The 24,667-nt window shown below is 42.4% G+C and overlaps 1 protein-coding gene across 16 annotated transcripts in view; it reads right to left on the reverse strand.

The window, feature by feature from the left end:
• Positions 1 to 24,667, reverse strand: part of ANKS1B (ankyrin repeat and sterile alpha motif domain containing 1B) — a 1,150,317-nt gene that overhangs the window by 44,969 nt on the left and 1,080,681 nt on the right. For all 16 annotated transcript variants that reach the window (XM_013964004.2, XM_005680489.3, XM_005680491.3 and 13 more), the window contains 4 exons: positions 22,325 to 22,453; positions 20,050 to 20,121; positions 3,400 to 3,411; positions 2,413 to 2,499 (listed from right to left, as the gene is read on the reverse strand). In XM_013964004.2, coding sequence (XP_013819458.1) covers positions 2,413 to 2,499; positions 3,400 to 3,411; positions 20,050 to 20,121; positions 22,325 to 22,453 — 300 coding nt within the window. The remainder of the gene's footprint in view (positions 1 to 2,412; positions 2,500 to 3,399; positions 3,412 to 20,049; positions 20,122 to 22,324; positions 22,454 to 24,667) is intronic.

The raw sequence follows: 24,667 nt of genomic DNA on the forward strand, positions 1-24,667 counted from the left end.
AAAATGTCAGAATCCAAGCCTACTAATACCATTGTTAATCTAAGAGAGTGTTAAACTCATATGCTGAAAATATATTGCCATTCATGATTTTCAAGTGCAAATGGGGTAGAGGCAACTGCTCCAGGCTAAGAAAAAAACAATGCCAAAGACTTTCTTGAAGTTTAGATACACTGAAAGCAGTGGTGTCTCAAGAATTCCATCAAGTTTTGAAACTTTAAAAACCAACTGACTATAATCTAGGGCTAAAGGAAGCAACTAAAATTGCTTCTAAGAAATGATAAAGCAAATCAATTGGGATTTTTCTGATCAGGCTCCCCACAATTGTAATCTGATAATGGTAACTGAGCTGACTCATTGGAAAAGACCCTGATGCTGGGAAAGATTGAGGGCAGGAGAAGGGGACAACAGAGGATGAGATGGTTGGATGGCATCACCGACTCAATGGACATGGGTTTGGGTGGACTCTGGGAGTTGGTGATGGACAGGGAGGCCTGGCGTGCTGCGGTTCATGGGGTCACAAAGAATCGGACACGACTGAGCGACTGAACTAAACTGAATAGTAACTGTCAATGACATATTGCCAGGTTGAAGCCATTATCCACCTAAGGAATCTGACTCTGAGTGTGCTCTGGACATCATTGGCTAGCTTGAGCAGGCTGAGTTATCAGCTTTCTGCCTGGGTTTCAGAACTGCTTCTAAAACTGGGAGGTTGTTCTCCTCAGTAGACTTGGGGAGCTTGGGCTTATGTGATCACTGACAGAGCAGTCTTCTTCATTACAGAAAACAAACTGGGAAGGCTTTCAATGGGTGAAAGCCATTGAATCTGGGGATTCAGATGGTCAGGCTTATTACAGTCAAGAGTCACTAGCCACAAGATGTTTCCCTGAATCTAAATCCAGGTGCCCTTGGTCATAAATTTCCATCATTTAAATTCATCTGATTCATGACTTCGGCTTCCTTTCCCCAGAATGGAGTGGGTCCAACTGGGAAGACTGGGTAGGCAGTCCAGAAAACAGTGTTCACAAACGGGGATCACCTCATTTCCCCAATTTCTATACTTTATTGGTTGGAAGGATGTAAGACTAAAATGCAGAGACATGTGGGGGTTTGGGAGGAAAAGCCAGTCAGGTTTGAGTTTCTGGAGGGTGAGAGTGGTCACACCCACATTTTCTAGTTTAGCACCTGCACTCCATTGTCTTTACCAAGATAGGACACTTTTGAAGTAAAATGCAACCCATTTGTCTGCACTTGACCTTGGAGCCCATGAACCATTCTCCCGGTGAGTGCAAGGTCATAGCACGGTCACAGCATGGCCTGAGCTTTTCGGATGGTGCCTCTTAAGAAAACAATACAGTTGAAACCCTCTCTTCCATCTCAGTAGTTGAGAACGAAATGCAATTATATGATGTAAAAGCCAGAGCGTGTGTTCCCTGTGTCAGGTATTCATTACATACAGCAAGAGAAAGGACAGGCGTATCTCTGGAGAAATGGAAAGACAAACACTCTAGCCTGTTGCCTAGTGACACTTCCTCTGACGGAGGAATGAACAATGATGCGTTTTCACTCTAGATATGATTTTTCCTGTTTTAATGTTCCCTGGACCCAAAGGGATATTGTCGGATCCTGAACAACACAGTCTATGAGGGAAGGTACCTTGGAAAGGTGAATGCAAAATACGTGTAGAAATCCTGGATCAGGCCTCCAAATGCAAGGTGCCCCTGTGTGTGTGTGTGTGTGTGTGTGCGCGTGTGCGTGTGCGTGCGCGTGCGCGTGTGCGTGGGGGTGGGGGTGTGGGTGGGTGTGGGTGGGTGTGGGTGTGGGTGGGGGTGTGGGGGTGGGGGTGTGGGTGTGGGGGTGTGGGTGGGTGTGGGTGGGCGTGGGTGGGTGGGTGTGGGCGGGTGGGTGGGTGGGTGTGGGTGGGTGGGTGGGTAGGTGGGTGTGGGGGTGTGGGTGGGTGTGGGTGTGGGGGTGTGTGTCGCTGTGTGTGGGGGTGTGGGTGTGGGTGGGTGGGTGGGGGTGTGGGTGTGGGTGGGTGGGTGGGGGTGTGGGTGTGGGTGGGTGGGTGGGGGTGTGGGTGGGTGGGTGGGTGGGTGGGTGGGTGGGTGGGTGTGTGTGTGGGTGTGGGTGTGTGTGTGTATCTATAGCTGTGTTTAGGGAGCATGAAGGTGGGGGTTGGGGAGTGATTAAAATGGGGGATGATGGGACTTCCCTTGGTGGTCCGGTGATTAAGACTCCAGTGGTTAAGACTTAAACTCAGGTTTGATCCCTGCTTGGGGAACTAAGATCCCACATGCCACACGATGTGGCCAAAACATTAAGAAAAATTAAACAAATAAAATGGGGATGTTAAGTATGATGGGAAGCAAAGGATTTTAGATCATTTACTCAGGACTGTAGAGGTATGGTACCCACCTTATTTGTTGCATCAATAAATTTGACTCCTTTATAGGAGACTGAAAGGATGATAGTAGGGACCTTCTTCATTTGCTCTGTAGACTTCTGAAATTAAAATTAGAAAGCTGTTAGAGCAGTTTGTGTTGCATGGCAACTGTAGCACATAATTTTTTCTCTTGAAAGACAAAAATAAGCTCAAGTTAAAAACAACAACAACACACACACACACACACACCAAACATACTTTAATTTAAATATATGTTTCTCTTCTCTTGGGCTTAGCTCTGGTTTAGGTTTACAAAGTATCTGTCTTGCATTGAGGATCTAAATAGAGCTTTTCTGCTGCTTCATGTGGGTGAAGGAATACTGCCTTTTTGTGACACCAAGAGGAGAAACAAACAGCTCTGTCCCCTACTGCAATTGCAAGCAACATTCTTTGGAAGAGAGTTAAGCCATGTCAGATGGAACTCCAAGGGTGAGTTTAGCATGAACAAAATACATGCCACCTTTCCCCGTTTCTTCCCAGTCTCTTTCTTCAGGGTACAAGGCATGTCTGAATACATACTTAAAATCGGGATTTAGAATACCTCATTGTGAATTTTTCTTGCACCTGGCCAAATCTGTAAAAGATGGTAGCATATTTGCAGCAGAATTGCTTGTGGCCACATAGGATACAACACCACTCCATGACACTTGATCTCTCTGGGAGCAGGCTGTATTTTGAGCCCTGGTAAAACCGGACAGTCCAGGTAACCTACTTCATCATTTAGAGGTGAGGTTAATCCCTTAGGCTAAAGTTCTTATGCTAGATGTTCACAATGGCTGAATGTGCTTAGGGTTAGCAGCTTCTACAGTTTCATGCATCTGCATAAAGTTTCTCTGTAATTTAGCATTTGCCTTTTCTGGTTAGTTTTACCATTCATCACAGGTCACCCGCATTCTGTTTACTTCATTTCGTGCTGTGGACATTCCCAATAATCACATTAAACATCAAGAAGAACCTACCTGACAGTTAGCCTGATGGATTTTCCAGACAAGACAGGTGAGAGCGTAACAGGAGAGAAAATACATAAAAAGGTGAGAGGAAGCGATTTCAGTAATTCACCAACAGCACAGACTCATTAGACAGTAAAGAGAACAGGCTCCATAGATACATGTCGATGCAGTACAACTGTTATCTTACAGAAACTGCTGCAGGCTTTTCCAGACCCTGTCTCTCCTTTGTCTTTACTGTTTTCTCATTGTTCTGTTTACTGCATTGCATGGTCTTATTATGACTGGCACTCACGAGCCTTCTGCTTTGAGCATTCCAGGACCAGCTGTCTTATGTACATTAAGGGAATTGAGGGAAAATATGAACTTTCTTGATTTCTTCATTTATATTACCCATTTTTCATTTATAAACTCTGAAATGTGACCAGAATGAAAGAAGATCCGATAGTTTGAATACAACTCATTGAACTCTGTAATGATAATTACATTTCATTTTTCGCTTGAGCCATGGAAAAGGTGTTTCATATTTCCCTGGTTGTTTTGACACACCTTTTTGAGAACTACTATACTTGCATCAGAGATAAAGAAAATTGATTACTGAGAGTATTACTACTTTCATACAGTACAGAAAAAAAGCAGTACCTGTGAAGTGATTTTTAACTAGTTTTAAAATCACCCAGACTCACCAGTTTTCTTTTGTGATTGCCAAAAAGAGATATGAAATTGGAATGTAAGGTTAGATACTTTTATTTTTTAATACTTTATCCAACCAGCTCTTAGAAACGTACAAGATAAATTGAAGGCCAGAAGAAATAACATGCAGCATGCTGACTGGAAGGTAAAACCGTGGGCTGAATTCTGTAAAGAGAGAGGCTGTGGCAGGAACAGGCAGCACTTTGGCGGACTGAATGTGTGCATACATGTGAAGAATTCTTTGCAAAGAGTAACAATGGGTTCCAACAAATCACCTCGCCCATCTCTTGCAAATACACTCTCGTGGACAGCTATCTGTGACATGAAATAGTATTAACATACACCTAACATATGGAGAAGGGAACAGCAACCCACTCCAGTATTCTTGCCTGGAGAATTTCAGGGACAGAGAAGCCTGGTGGGCTGCAGTCCATAGGGTTGCAAAGAGTGGGACACAACTGAGCAACTAACACACACACGTTCCCCTAACATAAGGTTAAAGTACCAACATGTTATGAAGTAGTAAGAAACCCCATCCCAAAGGAAAAAGAAAAGCCATCTGTTATTCATTCTGCAATTGAGTGGATAATAAGTGGCCCACAAGCTGGAGAAATGCAGTCTACTTTGGGGGACGTCACAGAGACCTCAGATCGTGTGCAGACTTCCGTCTGCTGAATGCGGCTGTCTAGTGCTATGTTGAGATGGATTCTGAGCTGTGTCTGGGCTCTGCAGTCAGGAGGGTTGGGAACATCTGCTGTGGACAGGGAGGGACATATCACCATTCCTGGCTTGAGAGCAGCTACAACGCAAATGTTGACAAATGTGACAGAGAGGTGAACAGAGTCCTTCATGACTTCTGGGCAGGAAGAGCCTCACTCTGCATGAGGGAGTGGGCAAGTCTTCATCCATTCAGCCAGCTGCCTCCTGAGCCAGGTGACTGACCTGGCTCTTCAAGGATGGATAGGATTCTCCAGGTGGCAGAAAAGGACTAAAGAGCCGTTTTAGCACCAGAATCAATATACACATGCACGCACCTGGAAATGAGAAATAATATGGTGGGTTTGGAATAACTGGTGGGAGATTAGGATGGTAGAGTAGGTTTGGATGGTTGTAACTTACTCTGCCAACATAGGATCCATTGGATGCTTTCAAGTAGGGAGTGACTTGATCAGGTCTGTGTTGCAGAAAGATAGCTACAGTGGGTTGTATGGACTGAAACAGCTAGAGGCTGAACGTGGGGAGGTAGGAAGGTATAAATTCAAACCAGAGTCCTAAGCTCCCAAGTTGAGGTAGATGCTCTGGAGAATGGAAGGGAAGCTGCCATTCTGATGAGGAAGAATCAAGAGGATCTCTGACTGGTCCACATGGTGAGCGGTAGGATGCTGAGGACTCAGAGGCCATTAGCTGAGATAAGGACCACTAGAGCAGACTGCACTTTTGCAAGAAACCTTTCTGAATCTGATTATCACCTTGATAATCTGGCAGAGCTGTCCAGCAGGAAACTGGAAATAAGAATTAGATCTGGAAATCCAAACACAGAGAGTGGGTGACTGAGGAAATAGGAGCAGACAAAGTGGCTCAGAGTGAACTAGAGAAGGGCTAAGAATCACGCTGCAGGGGATGGTTAATACTTAAGAAGTTACGTATTAATGAAGAAATGGGGAAGAAAGTAGAGTCAATGAAGGAACCTGAAACAAAGTTGGAAGAAGCCTGACAGCAGGATCACGAAGTCAAGAGAAGATTCCTTAGAGGGTGGGAGCAGTGCCCGACGACAAGAGAACTAAAAAGGCCTACAGAATCTGTGCCGAGCACAGTGGCAGGCACACATGGGAGTGGTTGCTACTTTTACTGGGTTTCCTGGCTGAAAGCCCCAGCTTGGAAAAATAGAAAAATCTGTTGCTGATTTTACCAAAAGGGGCTTCAGGCGAATAGTGGCAGCAGACACAGAAAACCTCAATGGTGCAATGAATCAAGAATCCTCATTTTCCTAACTGGAGGCCACAATGGGGTTCCAGTGTTGCAGGTTACACAAAGGCCTAGGAGGGCTGGTGGTGGGGTGGCTGCATGTTGTGGCCCAAACTGTACTTCTCTTCCCACTGAGTCAAGACAAGACAACGATGGATCCGGCCAGGGAGGGGCTGTGGGAGGTCTTCGGGGTAATCACCTCCTTTAAGGCATTTTTATTCTGTACAAGAGACACAGATCCAATCTCTTTCTAGAGGATTTTCTGATGGTGTACTTTACAGAGCTTTAAAGAGGTCTATTCACACATGATTTTAATGAAAGATGAAAATACAGAGAAAGAAGGTAAATATACTGAGTCTTCACTGGCTAATCAGGGAGGCAAGAAATCCAATAAGCGCTTCATTTTATGAAGGCTTTTCAGATATCAAAATGTGAGCTCAGGCTTCCCTGATGTCTCAGTGGTAAAGAATCTGCCTGCCAATGCAGGAGACTTGGGTTCAATCCGTGATCTGGGTAGATCTCACCTGCCACGGAGCAACTAAGCCCGTGGCCACAATGACTGAGCTTGTGCTCTAGAACCCAGGAGTGGCAACTCCTGAAGTCCACGTGCCTTATCGTGCTCTGCAACAAGCCACTGCAAGAAGCAGTTCATGCACCACAACTAGAGAAAAGCCCACACACTCAGCACAGCCAAAAATGAATAAATGAATAAAATTACAAAAAGAAAAGGTGAGCCTGGAGCCTCAGCCCGACCGAAGAAGCCGAAGTCCCTTCCTCCCCAGCTTCTCCTTCAGTGTTGTAACCATCTTCTCCCCCCGATCCAGGGTCGAAGGCACCTAGTCTGGACAACACTGCTTGAATTACAAAGCACTTGGTCTCAGGCAACTTGGTTTCTATGACCTAGCTGCATGCTTTGCTGTGTTTCTGGATGGTGAATACTCCCACAGGTGTATATTAAAAATTGAAGCCTTATTTATTTGTATAAATAGACTTCTCTTTTTCAGGCCCATTTCCTCAGCAAAATGCTCAGGGCAAACTTTCTTTTGTGGTTCCCTTTTGTTTCCAGTTGCCCTTTTTACTATGCCACACTCTGGGTGGAATTTCTAAGGTTTCTCAGAGTCTTCAAATCCCCACCAGCTTCACGTGTATGTGTGTGTTTTAGTCGCTTAGTCATGTCCGACTCTGCAACCCCATGGACTGTAGCCCTCCAGGCTCCTCTGTCCATAGGATTCTCCAGGCAAGAATACTGGAGTGGGTTGCCAGTCCCTTCCCCAGAGGATCTTCCCGACTCAGGGATCGAATCTGGGTCTCGTGCATTACATGTAGATTCTTTAGCCTCTGAACCACTAGGGAAAACCATCAGCTTCACAGGCAGACTAATTTGTAATGAGGACCTCTGCCTACCTAATCAGCTGTATGCTCATGGGTAATGCCCCAAATTAACTTCACCTTTGCAGCATCCTGCTCTCCCACTGAAAGCTGAAAGAATATAGTGATATTTCATTGTATTTCCTTCACAATTTCCCCAGTTAAGATTATCATCCTTTTATTATTCCAAGAGAAACAGTATTTAGTTGTATACAGATGTTACCTTTCTGAAACCTATAATAAAATGCAAGTACTGAATCAATTCAAAGCCAGTCTTTTCTTTAGCACTCGGGGTTTATATTGTTTTTAAGCATCATACAGAACAGGGATCATAATTTCCTCTCTGGGGGCAGGCCCCTGAAATACTGTTTGTAATAGAAATAGTAACTGAACACTCTTACAGCATTTTTTTTTAAGAGGGATTTTTGGATTCACCAAGGAAAGTAGTAACAACCATTTTTAATTTTCTTCAAACACTTTTCATTTCCTTTTAAAGTATAAATTATGAACTGCTTGGAATATCTGTATCAAGTCAGAAATTGCCATTGAGCTTTTCTAGCCTTACACCCCCAAAATAGTTTCTTATTTTCTAATGCAGAATCAACAGTATGAGAACATATTGTTTTGCAATACAGGGGCCCTTGGATCTCAGAGCAGGGCTTCCCAGGTGGCACTAGTGGTAAGTGCTTGCCATTGCAGGAGACATAAGAGACCTGGGTTCAATCCCTGAGTCGGGAAGATCCTCTGGAGAAGGGAACAGCAACCCACTCCAGTATTCTTGCCTGAGAATCCCATGGACAGAGGAGCCTGGCAGGCTATAGCCCACGGGGTTGCAAAGAGTTGGACACAACTGAAGTGACTTAGCATGCACAAATCTCAAAGCAGGACTTTCATGGGTAAATGAGAGTAAAGAGGTTTAGAGCTGAGACGAGAAGTACTTCAGTTGTGAGCTGCAATGTTAGGTTTGGGTCCAGAGTGACATTTATGCTCCGAATAGGACTCAATTGTGCCCCATAGTCAGTATAGAGTGAAGAGCCCACAGGGAGGATATCACTGACCCCTCATTCTTACAAAATCCGATCATTGCCAGGGGGTGTTTTAAGCACAGACTGGCACAGATTTCTTGATGGGCTACTGCCATCCAACTTATAGCATGTATTAACCTGCACACAACTACCCTGAGAATGCTTTCTAGTGAGATAGCCAGTGCTGAGTCATAACTATTAATTTTGCCATATAATACTTTCCTTATTTCAATGCTTAATTATTATATTTAGTTTCAGCAAGTAAATTAAAACAGGATCAAACTTTAATGTTTGGAAGCCCCAAGTGACTCTCAAACGACTAAAAAACCACACCAAACAAGCAATATTGTGGTGATTTTTGTATTTGGCAAAACCAGCTAAGTTGCAGGGACTGTTAAGAGAGAAAAAGTAGACTGCAAATTAGCCATCTGAAATGATCTCTTACCCTTTGAAGCTCAGTTTCAAGGTCACTTTCTGGGAAAAGCTCAGTTTTGGAGTCGCCTTCTGGTCAGTTTCTGGCCTCCTGGCTGAAGGGGCTGCTTTCCTCCCCTTCCCTCCCCTCGCGGTGCGGGTGGGGCTGTCAGCTTCCCCGTGAGGCCCGCCCCTTTCCGCGAGGACGGCCCCCACCTTTCCAAATTTGTCCTACAATGACTAGCACAGGTCTCAGGTGAAACTTATGAAGGCGCCATTTTTTTTTAAAGGTCAAAATGGCTAAATACCAGCAATTTTACAGGAATCAATCTAAAAGCTGCTGAAATCTATGACTGTTAAAGGAATGAACAAATGAATTAATGTACAGCAATGAGTAGGAAGCCAGCTTTACAGAGAAGAATTGCAGTCCCAGCCTTTCAACACGTGGAGAGCTCAGAACACTTTGCAGAGAACCCAGATGCCCCGAGCCAGGCCTGCAGGCCTCCGAAGAATGTGGGAGGAGAACCATGGATGTGATGAGAGAGGGACCGAGACAGACTCCTCTGGGGTGGCAAACGCTTCACAGATCTCGTGATAGTTCAGCTTCAAGTAGAGGGTTAGGCCTTGGCAACAGGAAACTGGCTCCAACTGCCAGCACCAAGATAAGAAGGAAAGCCTTTTTGAGAGGGCAGAAGAATCATTAGAGGCAAAGCTGAGAAGCTTCCCCCCTGCTCTTTAATCATAGTGTCACTCTCATCTGTTCCTAACGACTTTGGGGTACGTCACACTTGGCGTGAAATGAGGGTATAAATGACCTCACAAGGGCTTTTCTGGTCACAAGGACTCTGCCCCAAAGGCTCGGCGAATATAGAGCCTAAGTAAGGCCCAGTGACCGGACCAGACAGCGCAGCAAGCGGCAGCCATTTAAACCAGTCCTCCTGCCTAAGATTCGGCTACTGCGTGTACTGTCAGAGTAAAGAACACAGCCTGGGCGAGTCTGCAGGGCACAAAGCAATGCCCTCGATCTCTGTTCCTCCAGCCCTGTCTGGTTTCCAGGCACCGTGGCACAATGTTCTACCAGGACAGTCTATCTACACAGCAGCCATTCTGGTTGCCCATGGACCAACGCAGTGGTTCTCAAACTTGAGAGCATTTGAATCCCATGGAGTGCTTGGTAAATAACAGACTGTTAGATGCCACCCCTAGAGTTTCTGATTCAGGAAGTGCTGTAGGCCAAGTGTTTGCACTCCCTACCCCCAAATTCATTCACTGAATCCTAATGCCCAACTGATGGTATTAGGAGGTGGGGCCTTTACAGGATTGTAAGCTCATGAGTGTGGAGCCCTCAGGAAAGGGACTCTGTGCATGTGTGTGTGCTCGGCTGTGGCCAACTCTTTGTGACTGTAGCCCGCCTGGCTCCTCTGTCCATGGGATTCTCCAAGCAAGAACACTGGAGCGGGTTGCCATGGCTACCTCCAGGAGATCTTCCCAACCCAGGAACTGAACATGTGTCTCTTGCATCTCCTGCCTTGACAGGCAGATTCTTTACCACTGAGCCACCTGTGAAGCCCCCAGGAATGGAAGTATTGTGTTTATAAAAGAGACCTGAGAGCTCCCTTGCCCCTCCTGTCAAGAGGGCATGGTAAAAAGCTGGCCATCTATGAACCAGGAAAAGTTCATTTGCCAGACACCAAACCTGTCAGGGCCTTGATCTTGGACTTCCCAGCTTCCAGAACTATGAGAAATAAATTTCTCCGTTTTTGTTATAGTGGCTCTAACAGACTGAGACAGCAAGTCAGTGGTAGCACCCAAGAGTCTGCATTTCTAACAAGTTTCCAGATGCTGCTAATGCTGCCAGTTTGGGGACCACACTGAGAATTTCTGCTCTAAAAATACAGTTGATCAATTTGATTGAAAGTCAGTGTCAGAACTGTTCTCTGCTGCCATGCATACAAAGTTGTGCTGCAACTTACATTAATTCAGAGAGATGTTAATTTATCAAAACACGCTATTTCCACTTGACAAGTGATTTCCAAAAATCCTTAGTTAGCACTTAGCTGCAGATCTTGGTCTTCAGAACAATTAACAAGTATTATTTAATTTGGCCGTGGTTCCTCAGGGACTGTGAAAGTATAATAAAACATTATGCACATAAAATAAAGGGTGTGGGTCCTAAAGACAGATCCTAGAGTTATATCTAGAATAGATGTTGACCGGATAGAGCTGATAAGCCCAGGGGTCATGGTGGAGATGTGTTTTCTCATAGAAATTCCCCATATGTGTGTGTGCTAAGTTGCTTCAGTAGTGTCTGACTCTTTAAGACCTTATGGACTATAGCCCACAAGGCTCCTCGGTCCATGGGATTCTCCAGGCAAGAATACTGGAGTGGGTTGCCATGCCCTCCTCCCGGAGATCTTCCCGACCCAGGGATTGAGCCCATGCCTCTTAAGTCTCCTGCATCGGCAGGCAGGTTCTTTACCACTAGTGCCACCAATGGGAACACATCCAACACATCCTGAGAGATGTGACAAGCAAACATCAATACATAGTTGTAGACTGCTTCTCGGAGTATAAATTGGAACGTGTTTTCTGTAAGGCAGTTTGGCAATACTTATCAAGAGTTTCAAAATGGGTATATTCTTTGACCTACTCATTCTACATTTAGTGGCTTATTCTAAAGACATAATCAGACCCATTGCAAAAGACTCAGGTTTATGGATGTTATCCATAGTATTGGTTATAGCTGGAAGAAAAATGGAAATAAGCTAATGATCAACCAGGGGAAATGGTTAAATAAGTTTAGTTCAGTTATGGATTGGAGTATTTTTCAACTGGTACAAATAATATTGGGGATGAATAGTTATTGGAATAAAAATGTTTCAAAATATATTTAAAAACAGATTAAAACAGGAGGCTCATAATATTTCCATTTTTTGGTAGAAAAGTGATGCTTATGAATGTATAATCAGTCTGGAGGATTACATACCAACAAGATGTTAACAGGTGTTTAACACTGCGGGATGATAAAACTACATTTTTTTTAACTACAGTTGTTTTTATTTCTCTTTTCTGTATCTCTGTTTGAAAGTTGACTAATAATGAATGTATACTGCTTTTGTAAGAAGCAAATGTAAGTTGAAAAAATTTAAGATTTTTTAGGTGAGAAAAGCCAATTGTAAACATGCAAAAACACAGGGACTTTTTCAGTCTGTCACTTTTAAGTACAGCTTCAGAGTGAGTGTGTGTGTGTTGGTTGGGGGGTTATCTTGAATTTATGAAGGGACCCAGTGAGGAGCTCCTTCTTCCAGGGCCTCCTCTACTCACTACAGTAAGAACACCAGAGGGTATGTTTGGAGTCCGGTCTTCCCTCCACCCCTTTCAAACTATGTGGCTAGGTATTTTAACCTCTCTTTGTCTCAGTTACTTCATTTGTAAAATGGGTATGTTAGTATAGCATCTACTTTGTGGAGCTGCTGTGAGATGAGACATGCCTAGCATCAGTAGATTTGGGCTGTCACTGTTACTCTGAGGATGGCTGGCTTTCCAGAGCACAGCAGCCCACTAGCAAAGGAGGGCAGAAGTAAAATTGGAATCCATGAGGATAACTGAATAATGTCTGGGCCAACATGCTAGGATGGCAGTGAAATGGCTGCACCAATGAAAATTCAGCAGAGCAGCATGTCTGAATCAAAGACAACTGACTCACCATGTTTAGAAAGAGCTTCAGACAAGTGGAAATTAAAGACAGAAGAGGCGCACAAAATCTTCTAGCGATGTGGAGCAACGAGGGTGTTACATGGGAGAAAATCCAGTAACAAGAGTAATAAAAACAAAAATGAAAAATAAAGAGATCTGGGGTATGAAGATGATCTGGGATAAGGTGCTTGGGTGGTTTAGTTTGCCACTGGGATAGACCCCTAAGAAAGGACAAGACTCACAAAGCAAGAAGTACCCAGGAAAGCTTGGCAACAGGGTTAGAAGCGCGACTGTTTGTGTGTGTGTATTACTATTTTAATACACACACACCAACAACACACACCACATACCTGCCTTGTGCGGGACTTCTGAGAGAGAGAAAGACAAAATTTGATTCTCCCCTGAAACTTGGGCAACAGAAACTTTTTAAAAAGCAGTTGTTTATAGTTTTTTTTTGTCCCCCAGCCTGTTTTCTGAGATGTAGTCCCTGAAGGTATTTCTGAAAATAATTCCTCACAGAAGGGATTTTTATGAGTGCAGGACTAAACATGACTTCTGGGGCTTCCCTGGTGGCTCAGTGGTAAAGAATCCCCCTGCCAAAGCAGGGGACATGGCATCGACCCCTGTTTCCAGGAAGATCCCACACGCCATGGGGCAACGAAGACCACGCGCCACGACTGCTGAGCCGGTGCTCTGGAGCCTGGAAGCCACAGCTTCGGAAGACCGAGGGCCCTAAACAAGGCCTACAACAAGAGAAGCCACCAGAATGAGGCGCTCTCACACCACAGCTAGAGAGTAGTCCCCACACACCACAACTGGAGAAAGCCCTTGCAGCAATGAAGACCCAGCACAGTCAAAAAATAAATAAAATTATATATATATCTATAACATGACTTCTGTTTGAGTGTCTCCTAAGGAAAGAGGACTCTTAATTTAACATTTCCATCTGATTCTAAAATCTACCTTTTTCAAGCTTTCCAGTCCATTCTCTGCCGTTCACTTCTTTCCTTGCAACCATAGGAAAAAAGATGGTCTTCACGATTCAACCAAGGCACAGACAATTATTTGGGAATCTATATATTTGAAAATTCAACTTTAGAATTGCTTCCAGATTGAAAGTTTGGAAATCATATAAATTAAAGGGTACAGACTCAACAAGAAGCCTGAATGGATTGTGAAACTAAGCCCTTTGGAAAACAGAGGTTCCAAAATCTAAACACACTGGAAGATTTTCTTATTGCTGACTTAAAAATAATTTAAAAATATTTCCATTCTTACATCAGAAAGGCTGGTTTCTACCTTATCGTAGTTGAGAACAGATATTTCCTTTTTTTTTTTTTTTAAGGGAAATTTCCTTGAACACATACACCAATGAACAATTCTAACCCTCAAATATGGGATTAGAGAAAGTCAGATTTCAGAGTACTAAATTGAATAAAATGGCCTACCTCTTACAGGAGCAGATGTGTTCCTAATGGCATATTTAATTAGGGAAGTGAGAGTGCTGTATATTACTAATACATATACCCTGGGACAAAATTCAGGGTTGGGGAATAGGGCATGAGTAAGTCTAGGGAGGAAAATGGAATAGTGGAACCTCATGTGGTCAGAACAAATCCCTCATTTTACCAAACTCTGTACTTAGAATCTTTGAAGTGGCAGCTACTCATACCAAAGAGAACTGAAAGGCCAAAAGAATCTATTGCTTTACAAAGTTCAGTCTGTGGACACATCATTTAAAACAGGCAACTCCCAATCAGTTCAGAAACAAATTACCTCCCCTAAATATAAAATGAAAATTACATATAATATCCACAGTGCCCTTTTGTTTTCCTTCTCCCTTTTGGCAATGACCTTTAAAAATTGGACAGAAGAAACTTCCCTGGTGGTCCCGTGGCTAAGACTCCATGCTCCCAGTACAGGGGGCCTGCGTTCAATCCCTGGTCAAGGAACTAGTTCCCCTACATCACAACTAAGGCCCGTGCAGCCAGGTAATAAAATAAATACATTTAAAAAACAAAACTGGACAGAAGAGTGCAGGGTTCCTAGGTGTTTGAATACTCTCTTTAATACTGTGTATTAACACACAGAAAACTGGGGCAAAGGCTGCGGTACTGGCATCAGAGGTGAGGAAAAACAAATGAAACATTCCAGCACAAATCTAACCATCAATTTACTTATTTCTCAAACATTTGGAGGAAGAGGTCTATGTGTTTTAAGATTTTACTGAACTAGACCCTTCAGAGGCATTCTTTTATGGAATCATCACGACCATCTCCTAAGGCAGCTGTTACACAGCAGGCCTTGGGGAGACAGTATACATGGTTACTGCCTTCTGTGGGGCATGGGGCAGGGACAGCCAGATGTTACGTAGTGTGATGTGAGGTGTGACAGAGGGAACGTTCCCTGCTCTCTGTGTAACATGTTAGGGGAGCACATATTCAGGACCACAGAGCCAGGATTCCTCTCAGGAGTCCTTTCAGAATGAAGACTCTGTCTCTGAGCATACATTTAGCTGGAAAACCCAACCAGAAACATAAAGGCAGTACCAAATGAATGTGTTCAGAGATCTGTTACAGCTTCTCACGTATTATTAAGATAGGTCTTAAAATTTTAATTTTAAATAGACATGTCTGTAAAGCTGTCATGGGAAAGGAAATAAGCAGCTAAGTTGTACCACTGAAGTGCAAAATAATTCATAGAAATCATTCTTCCTAAGATAGTTTTGTAGGCCTTTATTTTTTAAAAAGGCAATTTTACTTTAAAAATGACCAGGGTTTCCTGCAAGTTTCTATTGATTCTTCCCCAATAAACAATTTAAAAGGTAATTTTAAGATGGGCATTATTTAGGGTTTAGATCTGGGGCGGGGGCTGTGGGAAACCTGATAAATGTGTGTGTGTGTGTGTGTGTGTGTGTGTGTGGAATTGCTTCAGCTGTGTCTGACTCTATGAGCTGTCAGGCTCATCTGACTATGGGATTCTCCAGATAAAACTGGAGTGAGTTGCTGTGCTCTCTTCCTGGGAATCTTCCCAATCCAAGGATTGAACTCGTGTCCCTTCTGTCTCCTGCACTGGCAGGCGGGTTCTTTAACACCACTAGTTAACTATGATATATTTTTAATTGAAATAATAGGTGTATAATAAAACACTAGGAGAGCAATGTAGAATTATTGCTTTAGGCAATGGCAACCCACTCTAGTACTCTTGCCTGGAAAATCCCATGAGTGGAGGAGCCTGGCGGGCTGCAGTCCATGGGGTCGCTAAGAGCCGGACACAACTGAGCAACTTCACTTTCACTTTTCATTTTCATGCATTGGAGAAGGAAATGGCAACCCACTCCAGTGTTCTTGCCTGGAGAATCTCAGGGATGGGGGAGCCTGGTGGGCTGCCGTCTATGGGGTCGCACAGAGTCGGACAGGACTGAAGCGACTTAGCAGCAGCAGCAGGACTGAGGGGATCTTAGAGATGAATAAATAAGCTTAGATAAACTTAGAAATTAACCAGTTATGACTATCAAACACTCCAAGTGTTTCTGAGAAGGGAAGACTGCGCTTGGTTTCTGCTAGGGCAAAGTGAACGTGCTGAAGTAAGTGTTATGGGGAAAAAAATTTACAGTTGATAAGTATGCAATTTAAAAAAATCTCCTAAAATTTTTATTTACGTTAGCACACTGGAATGTACCCCAAATTACTACATATGTCTGTACCTAAATGGTTTAATTTAGTTGGCACCGCTGGATCATCGAAAAAGCAAGAGAGTTCCAGAAAAACACCTATTTCTGCTTAATTGACTATGCCAAAGCCTTTGACTGTGTGGATCACAATAAACTGTGGAAAATTCTGAAAGAGATGGGAATACCAGACCACCTAACCTGCCTCTTGAGAAACCTGTATGCAGGTCAGGAAGCAACAGTTAGAACTGGACATGGAACAACAGACTGGTTCCAAATAGGAAAAGGAGTCCGTCAAGGCTGTGTCTGAGGCTTGTCACCCTACTTATTTCATTTATATGCAGAGTACATCATGAGAAACGCTGGGCTGGAAGAAGCACAAGCTGGAATCAAGATTGCCAGGAGAAATATCAATCACCTCAGATACGCAGATGACATCACCCTTATGGCAGAAAGTGAAGAGGAACTAAAAAGCCTCTTGATGAAAGTGAAAGAGGAGAGTGAAAAAGTTGGCTTAAAGCTCAACATTCAGAAAACGAAGATCATGGCATCTGGTCCCATCACTTCATGGCAAATAGATGGGGAAACAGTGGAAACTGTCAGACTTTAATTTTTGGGCTCCAAAATCACTGCAGATGGTGACTGCAGCCAGGAAATTAAAAGATGCTTCCTCCTTGAAAGGAAAGTTATGACCAACCTAGATAGCATATTCAAAAGCAGAGACATTACTTTGCCGACTAAGGTCCATCTAGTCAAGGCTATGGTTTTTCCAGTGGTCATGTATAGATGTGAGAGTTGGACTGTGAAGAAAGCTGAGCACTGATGCTTTTGAACTGTGGTGTTGCAGAAGACTCTTGAGAGTCCCTTGGACTGCAAGGAGACCCAACCAGTCCATCCTAAAAGAGATCAGTCCTGGGTATTCTTTGGAAGGACTGATGCTAAAGCTGAAACTCCAATACTTTGACTACCTCATGCGAAGAGTTGACTCATTGGAAAAGACCCTGGTGCTGGGAGGGATTGGGGGCAGGAGGAGAAGGGGACGACAGAGGATGAGATGGCTGGATGGCATCACCGACCTGATGCACATGAGTTTGGGTAGATTCCGGGTATTGGTGATGGACAGGGAGGCCTCGTGTGCTGTGATTCATGGGGTTGCAAAGAGTCAGACACGACTGAGTGACTGAACTGACTGAATCCTATAGACTCTTTAAGGGTTCCTAAAACTACCCTAAAACTATTTCTTTATCAACATAAATGATCCACCTTTTCAGATATTTTAAAACTCAGGGCAATAAATGTTTAATTGAAAAAAAATAAATGTTTAATTGGCACATGTGAGGGGTAGTGTGTGTGTACGTGCTCAGTAGCTGAGTCATGTCTGACTCTTTGTGACCACATGGACTGTAGCCCACCAGTCTCCTCAGTCCATAGGATTCTTCAGGCAAGAATACTGGAGTGGGTTGCCATGCCCTCCTCTAGGGGATCTTCCCGACCCAAGGATTGAATCCATGTCTCTTATGTCTTCTGCCTTAACAGGCAGATTCTTTATCACCAGTGCCACCTGGGAAGCCCAAGGCACTTTATTTTTATTATTATTACATCAGCTCCACCTCAGATCACCAGGCATTAGATGCCAGAGGTTAAGGACCCCTGCCCTAACATACTTCCCCTAGGGAGATCTGATTCTACTGGGACTTTTGGCTGAAATGTCACCATATTGAAAACAGAGAGAACAGTAACTGGAGGTTCAAACTGAACATTAACTGCAAACTGAGATCCACAGCATTTTCAGTCAGTGAGAGCTCTAGTTCACAATTCAGTAGTCCCAGATAGCAGATCAAATTTGCACTTCTGGTGTTTAAAGGCTCTGATGAACCCAGTGAGTGCAACTTTAGCTACTCTGTCAAAGACTGATATTAATTTAATCAAGATGGGAAATAAGGGTCTGTGATATCCCAAGTAGCAATGAAGTTCTTTATTTTCATGTAAACTACTCAAAACAAACACCAAGGGCAGCAAACTGGAAAAACACCCTAAAAAACAGAAGAATGGCTTCTAAATAGATGGCTTTTTCATTTTAAGCAACAGACAAGTATTTAACTAAATTATTCTCCACTGAGACTATTAAATGGTTTTGATATTGCTGTCCAAATGGAATTTCAGATCCACTTAATTTCAAGAAATTGACTGAAATTTAAATCTGGTGTATTTTAGATGGCGCTATGTGCTCTATGTGCTATTTATGCTCATTACTGCATCGAAGTAGCTGGATTCAGATAACTGAGTTAATAGTATTAAATCAGAGATGCCAAATTAATTTCCTCGACATGTTCATGAATGGCTCTAAAATTATCGAGGCTTAATGATTGAAAACCTTTCCCATTTTCTTATTGTTCTTTGACAGATAATTAGAATACAAGTTTTCCAGAATTATAAAACCCGGAAGAACCCTAATGGGATCTAGTCCAGTGTTCTTATTTCCTAAGAAAATGAAGCCCAGGAAAAGCAGGGGAATGTAGTAGTTAAAAGCTTGGGCTCTGGAGTCAGACAGACCCAGTCCCAGATTGGCAAGTTATTCACTGTCTGATCTTGGGAAAGTTATTTAATCAGTTTCTTCATCTACAAAATGGGGATAACAACAGTATTAATCTCATAGCTTTGTGGTAAAGATTAGATGAGCAAACACTCAAGGTATTCAGCACAGAAGATTGGCACATTGTAACTACTCAGTCAATTTACCAGTTATTATTATGACTATAAAGTGACCCCTAAGGCAAGCAAGCAACAACAGAACTAGAACCTGGAGCTCCTGCACATATCAGGGATTTTTTTTTTTTTTAAATCTAAACACAGTACCTGGAATAAAGATTCCTTGGTCCTGACAATTTAAGTATACTATACCTACACACCTACATCAAACAGAAGGACAACTGTTTCAGTCTTTCTGCTACTATCAAAATATCAAATCAGCCATTACATACAGAGACATCAATGTCATGAAGATTCATACATGTTTAGTGTTCCATGAGCAATGACTGTTAAGTTACATGCTTTTCAGTATTTCCCACCAAAGCTGTTTGTATAAAATAAATGATAAACAGAAGTTAGGGTTTCACTTGCTAATGATCTCAAACTTGACTGGTTAGTTGCTATGTGGATTAAGTCCGATTATTCTTGCTTTGTATCATCAGTCAGATATCACCATGGCTTCTACACATCTGCTATGGAGGAAGAATAAGGGACACATGAAAGAAGAAGCTCACTGGATCTCTCTCAGGGAGAATTGGTTCGACTAATACAGGGTCCTTGGAACCCAGCAGCCACCAATCACAGACATTTGGAATTGCCATTTCTGTCAAGATTGTGTCCTTACATGATTCAATGTGGAGTTGTATGGTTTTCTTATTTTAAAAAAACGAATAAGAAGCTCCTAAGGCATATTAGCTTTATATAACATGCTCTCAATATTCCTGCGTTTGTTAATTTTTAGTTAGTTGGCAGTCTTGTCAGTAAGTATTCTCAGACTGCCATGTGGGTGCGTAAAATATTTTTTTCATAGTAAACTAAAGGTCATTTTTCTCCAAATCTGGAGATGATCAATGTATATAAAATTACTTTAAATCTTTAAAAATAATACTAACTGTATCCAATAGACATCAAATCAAAGCACAGTGGCATAAACACGAACAAAACCCAAACACCTTTTTATATAACACCAGTGTGATTCAGTAGACAACAGATGAAGAAAATAGTAATTTGAGAAGCAGCAATTTGTATCCATACCCAGTGTTTAGTATTTCAGTGACAAGAAATAAAATCGTTTGGCAAATTTACCCGCATTTTTGCACAAGCATCTTGGGTTGATTCTGTCCCCCTGAGCTCTTTTATCAGCATAGAACCTAAATACTGAAATACAAAAAAAGAAATAAATCAATGATTTATGAAAAACAGAACATAAATATGAGTAGCAATTTAAAAGCAGATTGTAAAAGTACTACTGGCCAGCTTTCCTGGTTGTAGGCTGCTGCACAACTTTTAAAAACTAACAGTAACTAATTCTAACAAATAAATGATGTATACAGAGAATGTAGCAGAATTAACCACAGTTCTGAAAGCTGTAAATTGCTCTTTATAATAAAACTGCAGTAGTTTCTAAAGAAGCCATCTTTCAGATCATATTTAACTGCAAAATGGGGCCATCTAAAAATGTTTTCCCTTTTTTTTTGAGGCAGCAATGTCTGCAAAAATAAATCACATCACTATCTATGTAATTACAGGCTTGTATGAGACAGCTGAGAAGCGAAGCAACATACAGCCCATTTGGACTTAGTTGGCTGCATAGGTAATTAATGTTCGGCTGCTTTTAGGCAGAGAAAAAGTTTTGGACCTTTTTCATTCTCAGTTTCGTGCCTGGTGGTTGATCCACCTGAGAATGGGCTGGAAGTATGCAGGGAGGCAGAATGCCATTCTCAGTTGTTCCACAGCCCAGGGAGCTGAGTTCCTTGGTGCAAACTGACACTGGAGGGGCTGAACAGGGCAGGAGAAGGATGGCAGTATCTCCTTCCAGGAATCACCAATCACTTTGCTGTTAGGTGATAGGCTCCAATGCTGCCTTAGTACAGATGGTCACACACACTCCAAGTTCTGGCTGGGGGCAAAAAGTTTTTAGCAAAATGTCTATTTTGCCTTCCTATCAATTGACTCTCCTTGAACCTTTTGAAAGGGGCTTCCCAGGTGGCGCTAGTGGTAAAGAACCTCCCTGCCAGTGCAGGAGATACGAGACTCAGGTTCGATCTCTGGTTCAGGAAGACTCCCTGGAGGAGGGCATGGCAACCCACTCCAGCATTCTTTCTGGGAGAATGTCATGGACAGAGGAGCCTGGCGAGCTACAGTCCAGAGAGTCACAAAGAGTCAGATGTTACTTAGCACGCACACACACAACCTTTTGAAACTTCAATAGGGTTCTTTCCATCTGTCATTTTTCTCTACTTTCCTTCAAAAAAAGAGAGAAAAGAAACAGCTCAATATGTCTTTTTAAAAGAGTGTATTAAAATGATTGTTTTCTGGACGTGACTGAGGAGACCCTGGCACTCTGCAAAAACTGGGCTGGGAATCAGTCTTTTAGACCCAGGAGATTTCAGACTTGAAGAGTTTGTGCACAGGCACAATAGCAGAGGGTTCAGTCAAAGGCTTCCAAGAAGGCATGCTCAAAAAGGCTCAGGGATCTGGCGTCTGGGTCTTGGAGGAAGAAGGAGGAACGGCAGTCTTACAGTCTGGGGGGAGATTACGACTGAAATAAGTCCAGTGCTTCAAGACATAAGCAGTTAAAGAGGTGCAAGAGGGCACAAAATGAAGACTGAGCTGCTGTGAGATAATTAGGGCCTTTACATCTTCATAAACTAACGATGATGATTGTGGTGAAATCCTTATCTTCTTTCTGATGTTTTTCATTATCTTATTTTTGAAAATATGAAATTCTCATCTTTTAAGTTATCAGGAAACTTTGTCCTAATTAAAACATTCATTTTTAAGAAAGACAGTTTCAGTGTTCTGCTGAGGGTTCAGCCACTTTCCCTGCTATAGTCATGACAACCACCTGCCCCTAAACTGATGGTATCTTTTGAACATTTACCTGCTTATATCACTCACAATCTCAGCTAAGCCTGATTCCCTCTCCTATCTAAAAAAAAAAAGGCCTAGTAATATAATCCAAATGATGACAATGAAAAGAATCTGGTATTTACATAAAGCTGTAGACCCAATGTTTTGAGATAACTGGTGAGTTATGGGGAAATGCCTATATGTGCTCTATTTACAGTCATTTCCATTTTAAGATAGCAATTTATCCCATTTAATTTAAAATACGATTAATATGAAGAAGGCAAAACAGACCTTAAGCTTACAAGATTAAAAGGGTTATAAAGTTATATTTGTTTGGAATTTCCAAGTAGCCTTTGAAGAAGGCTTCTTTAAGAAAAAAAGAGAAGGGGAAAACATTTTAGAAATTTCAGTGATGGATGTCTGGGGATACTGAATATAAAAGCAAACAAGCTAGAAATGTACCCTCTATTCCTGCTGGTACCCAAGCACTCAGTTCTGGGTAACTTACAAAAGCCTTGTAATCACATGACTGGAAGATGAGCTTTTCCGGGTGATGTTGCCAGTACTGCACTGGAGTTGAGGCTGTGGCTTCGTTTGGAGGTCGCAAGGTAATGGAAGGTTCTCCCCAGTCTCCTGTCTGAAAATCACATTTATTCTAGAGGTAGCATGAGTAATAGGCTAAGTTCATGCACTATAGCTCGCCTGAGTTCATCTTAAACCTGTGTGCCATAAAGGTGCAAATGCATTTGGGTGTATTATATGTTTATCATGGTTTTATATGTCCTAGCATCCTGTCTCCCAAAGCTGAGTTAACTTTTGAGGTATGAAAGAAGTTGATTTACTCTATTTTTAGAATGACAGCCTAAGCCAAGTACTCTTAAAATTAAACATGAAGATATTCATAAATGATTTACTAAGTCATAATTTTCTGTTCCAACAGAAAAGAACATATGATCTTTGAAAGACTTTTCTGTTTTTAAACTTGACTGTTCGAAATTTTTAGTTTGAAATGCATTCACAATACACCGGTTTATAAATTTCAGTTCCTGATGAGGACATGTACCATGTACTTTGAAAAATTCTGTATCTCTGGAGAGAAAATATGGTAGGCGTGATACTAGACAAAATTTCAGAAGAAAATGTACTGGTGGATGATAGCTAGTTTCCCTCCTCTGAATTCATTTGTATCAATATAACGCCACCGTGATTGTCTTGGATATACTCAAACACCTCCCTCAGAAAACCTAAAGCATGAATGAAGAATAAATATTTAAATACCAGGTTTGGTCATATGTGCTTGTGTATGTACTTGTGGAGCCTGATCACAAGTACAAGCACAGTCCATGTGACGGTATATCACACAGTACCTGAGCCCACTAAGACAGGCTTAAGGCAGAAGGACATCCCATCATTTTAATGACCATTTTCCACGAGGTTAACCTCAACATGTTTCATTACTGTAATGGTTTAGTGTGAGTGCCTATAAAGTCAAATTTCTAACTGGTTTTAAAAACAGAAGAATTCCAGAGCCCCTTAGGAATGCACGGGCCATTTCGTGAGGCAGAGAGCCTGAAATTTTCTCTTTGAGATCTGTCAATCCCAACCACGGGAAGAGAAAAATGAGCCTCATGTTATTTCCTTGGCTTCTCACTGGAGTGTGTGACTGGTCAGAACCCCCAGCTCCTCTCTCTGAGCTACTCTGCTTGTTAGCTTTGTTCCAGTTGCTAATTTACTTGCACAGGGCTCGGTTCTCCCATCTTCCATCTGTTGATATCATTAAGACTTTATCTGGTTTATTTACTTAAGCATTTTTAAGCAAAAATCCTTCATTTTATGACCCATCCCTGAATCATTCTTAAGTTTTCTCTTTGTTTATATGGATTTTTATTTTGTAAAAACAGTAACTAGTTGCAACTAATTAAGTTTTCCTCTGACTTGCTATTTTGATCTTTTCTTTTCCTTCTCTCTTAAATGTTTGGATCTTTATTTCAACTGACTGTGATTTGCTCTTAAAAAGACTAGCATAAAATTTAAAATGCAGAATATGTGAATTTCAATATTATTTCAAAGGTGACTATAATAACCTTTAAATGATAACAGTTAAAAACTCTGGAAACATGCAACAGTGAGCTCTTAATTCAAAGTTCTTCCCACATCCAGCAAATCATCCTCTCATCTCCCCCATTAAATGACACCACTGGTCTCCCCCCTCCCTTGATAAAGCAACAACAACACAGCAAACAGGTGTTGTACACTTAAGTCACAGGTAACACTGTTAACGCAACAACAGAAGTTTGCACGCAACTTCGTGGAATGATACAAAGGGAGGTGGTTGACCTCAGGAGATCCTTGGATCCAGTGTGTGCTGATGCGGCAACGCAAACCAAGCATCCAGTCTTCAGCATTAGCCCTGTCATCGTTTAGCTGAGGTTCACCTTGGCCAAGCTCAACAGGCAGTTTTCAGAAAAGCCTGAACAGACATGGCAGGAGCTGGGGGTACCATGGGTTGCGGGTCAAGGGATGGGGGAGGGCTGGGGGTGGGAATGGGTGGGATGAAGCTGGGACTATGGGGACATTTCAGGTGTTTGTACGTTAAGCATGCAAATCATATGCAAACTCATTCTCTAATTGCTGAATTAACTCAGGCACTTTTATAATTAAATTTCAACGTGAGTTCCACATACACTTAAAGCAGAATGCTGATCCAAATATTTACATCATCCACAGAAGTCAGAGCAGCCATTTTGGGAATAACAGCACATAGCACGTCAGTCTGGAAATGACCTCGATCTCTTATTTGGTAAGCATTTGAAGAATCTAGTGGTGCGTCCATTTCATCTGCTTAGGCAGC

This window comes from Capra hircus, chromosome 5, assembly GCF_001704415.2.
Source record: "Capra hircus breed San Clemente chromosome 5, ASM170441v1, whole genome shotgun sequence".
Classification (NCBI taxonomy): domain Eukaryota; kingdom Metazoa; phylum Chordata; class Mammalia; order Artiodactyla; family Bovidae; genus Capra; species Capra hircus.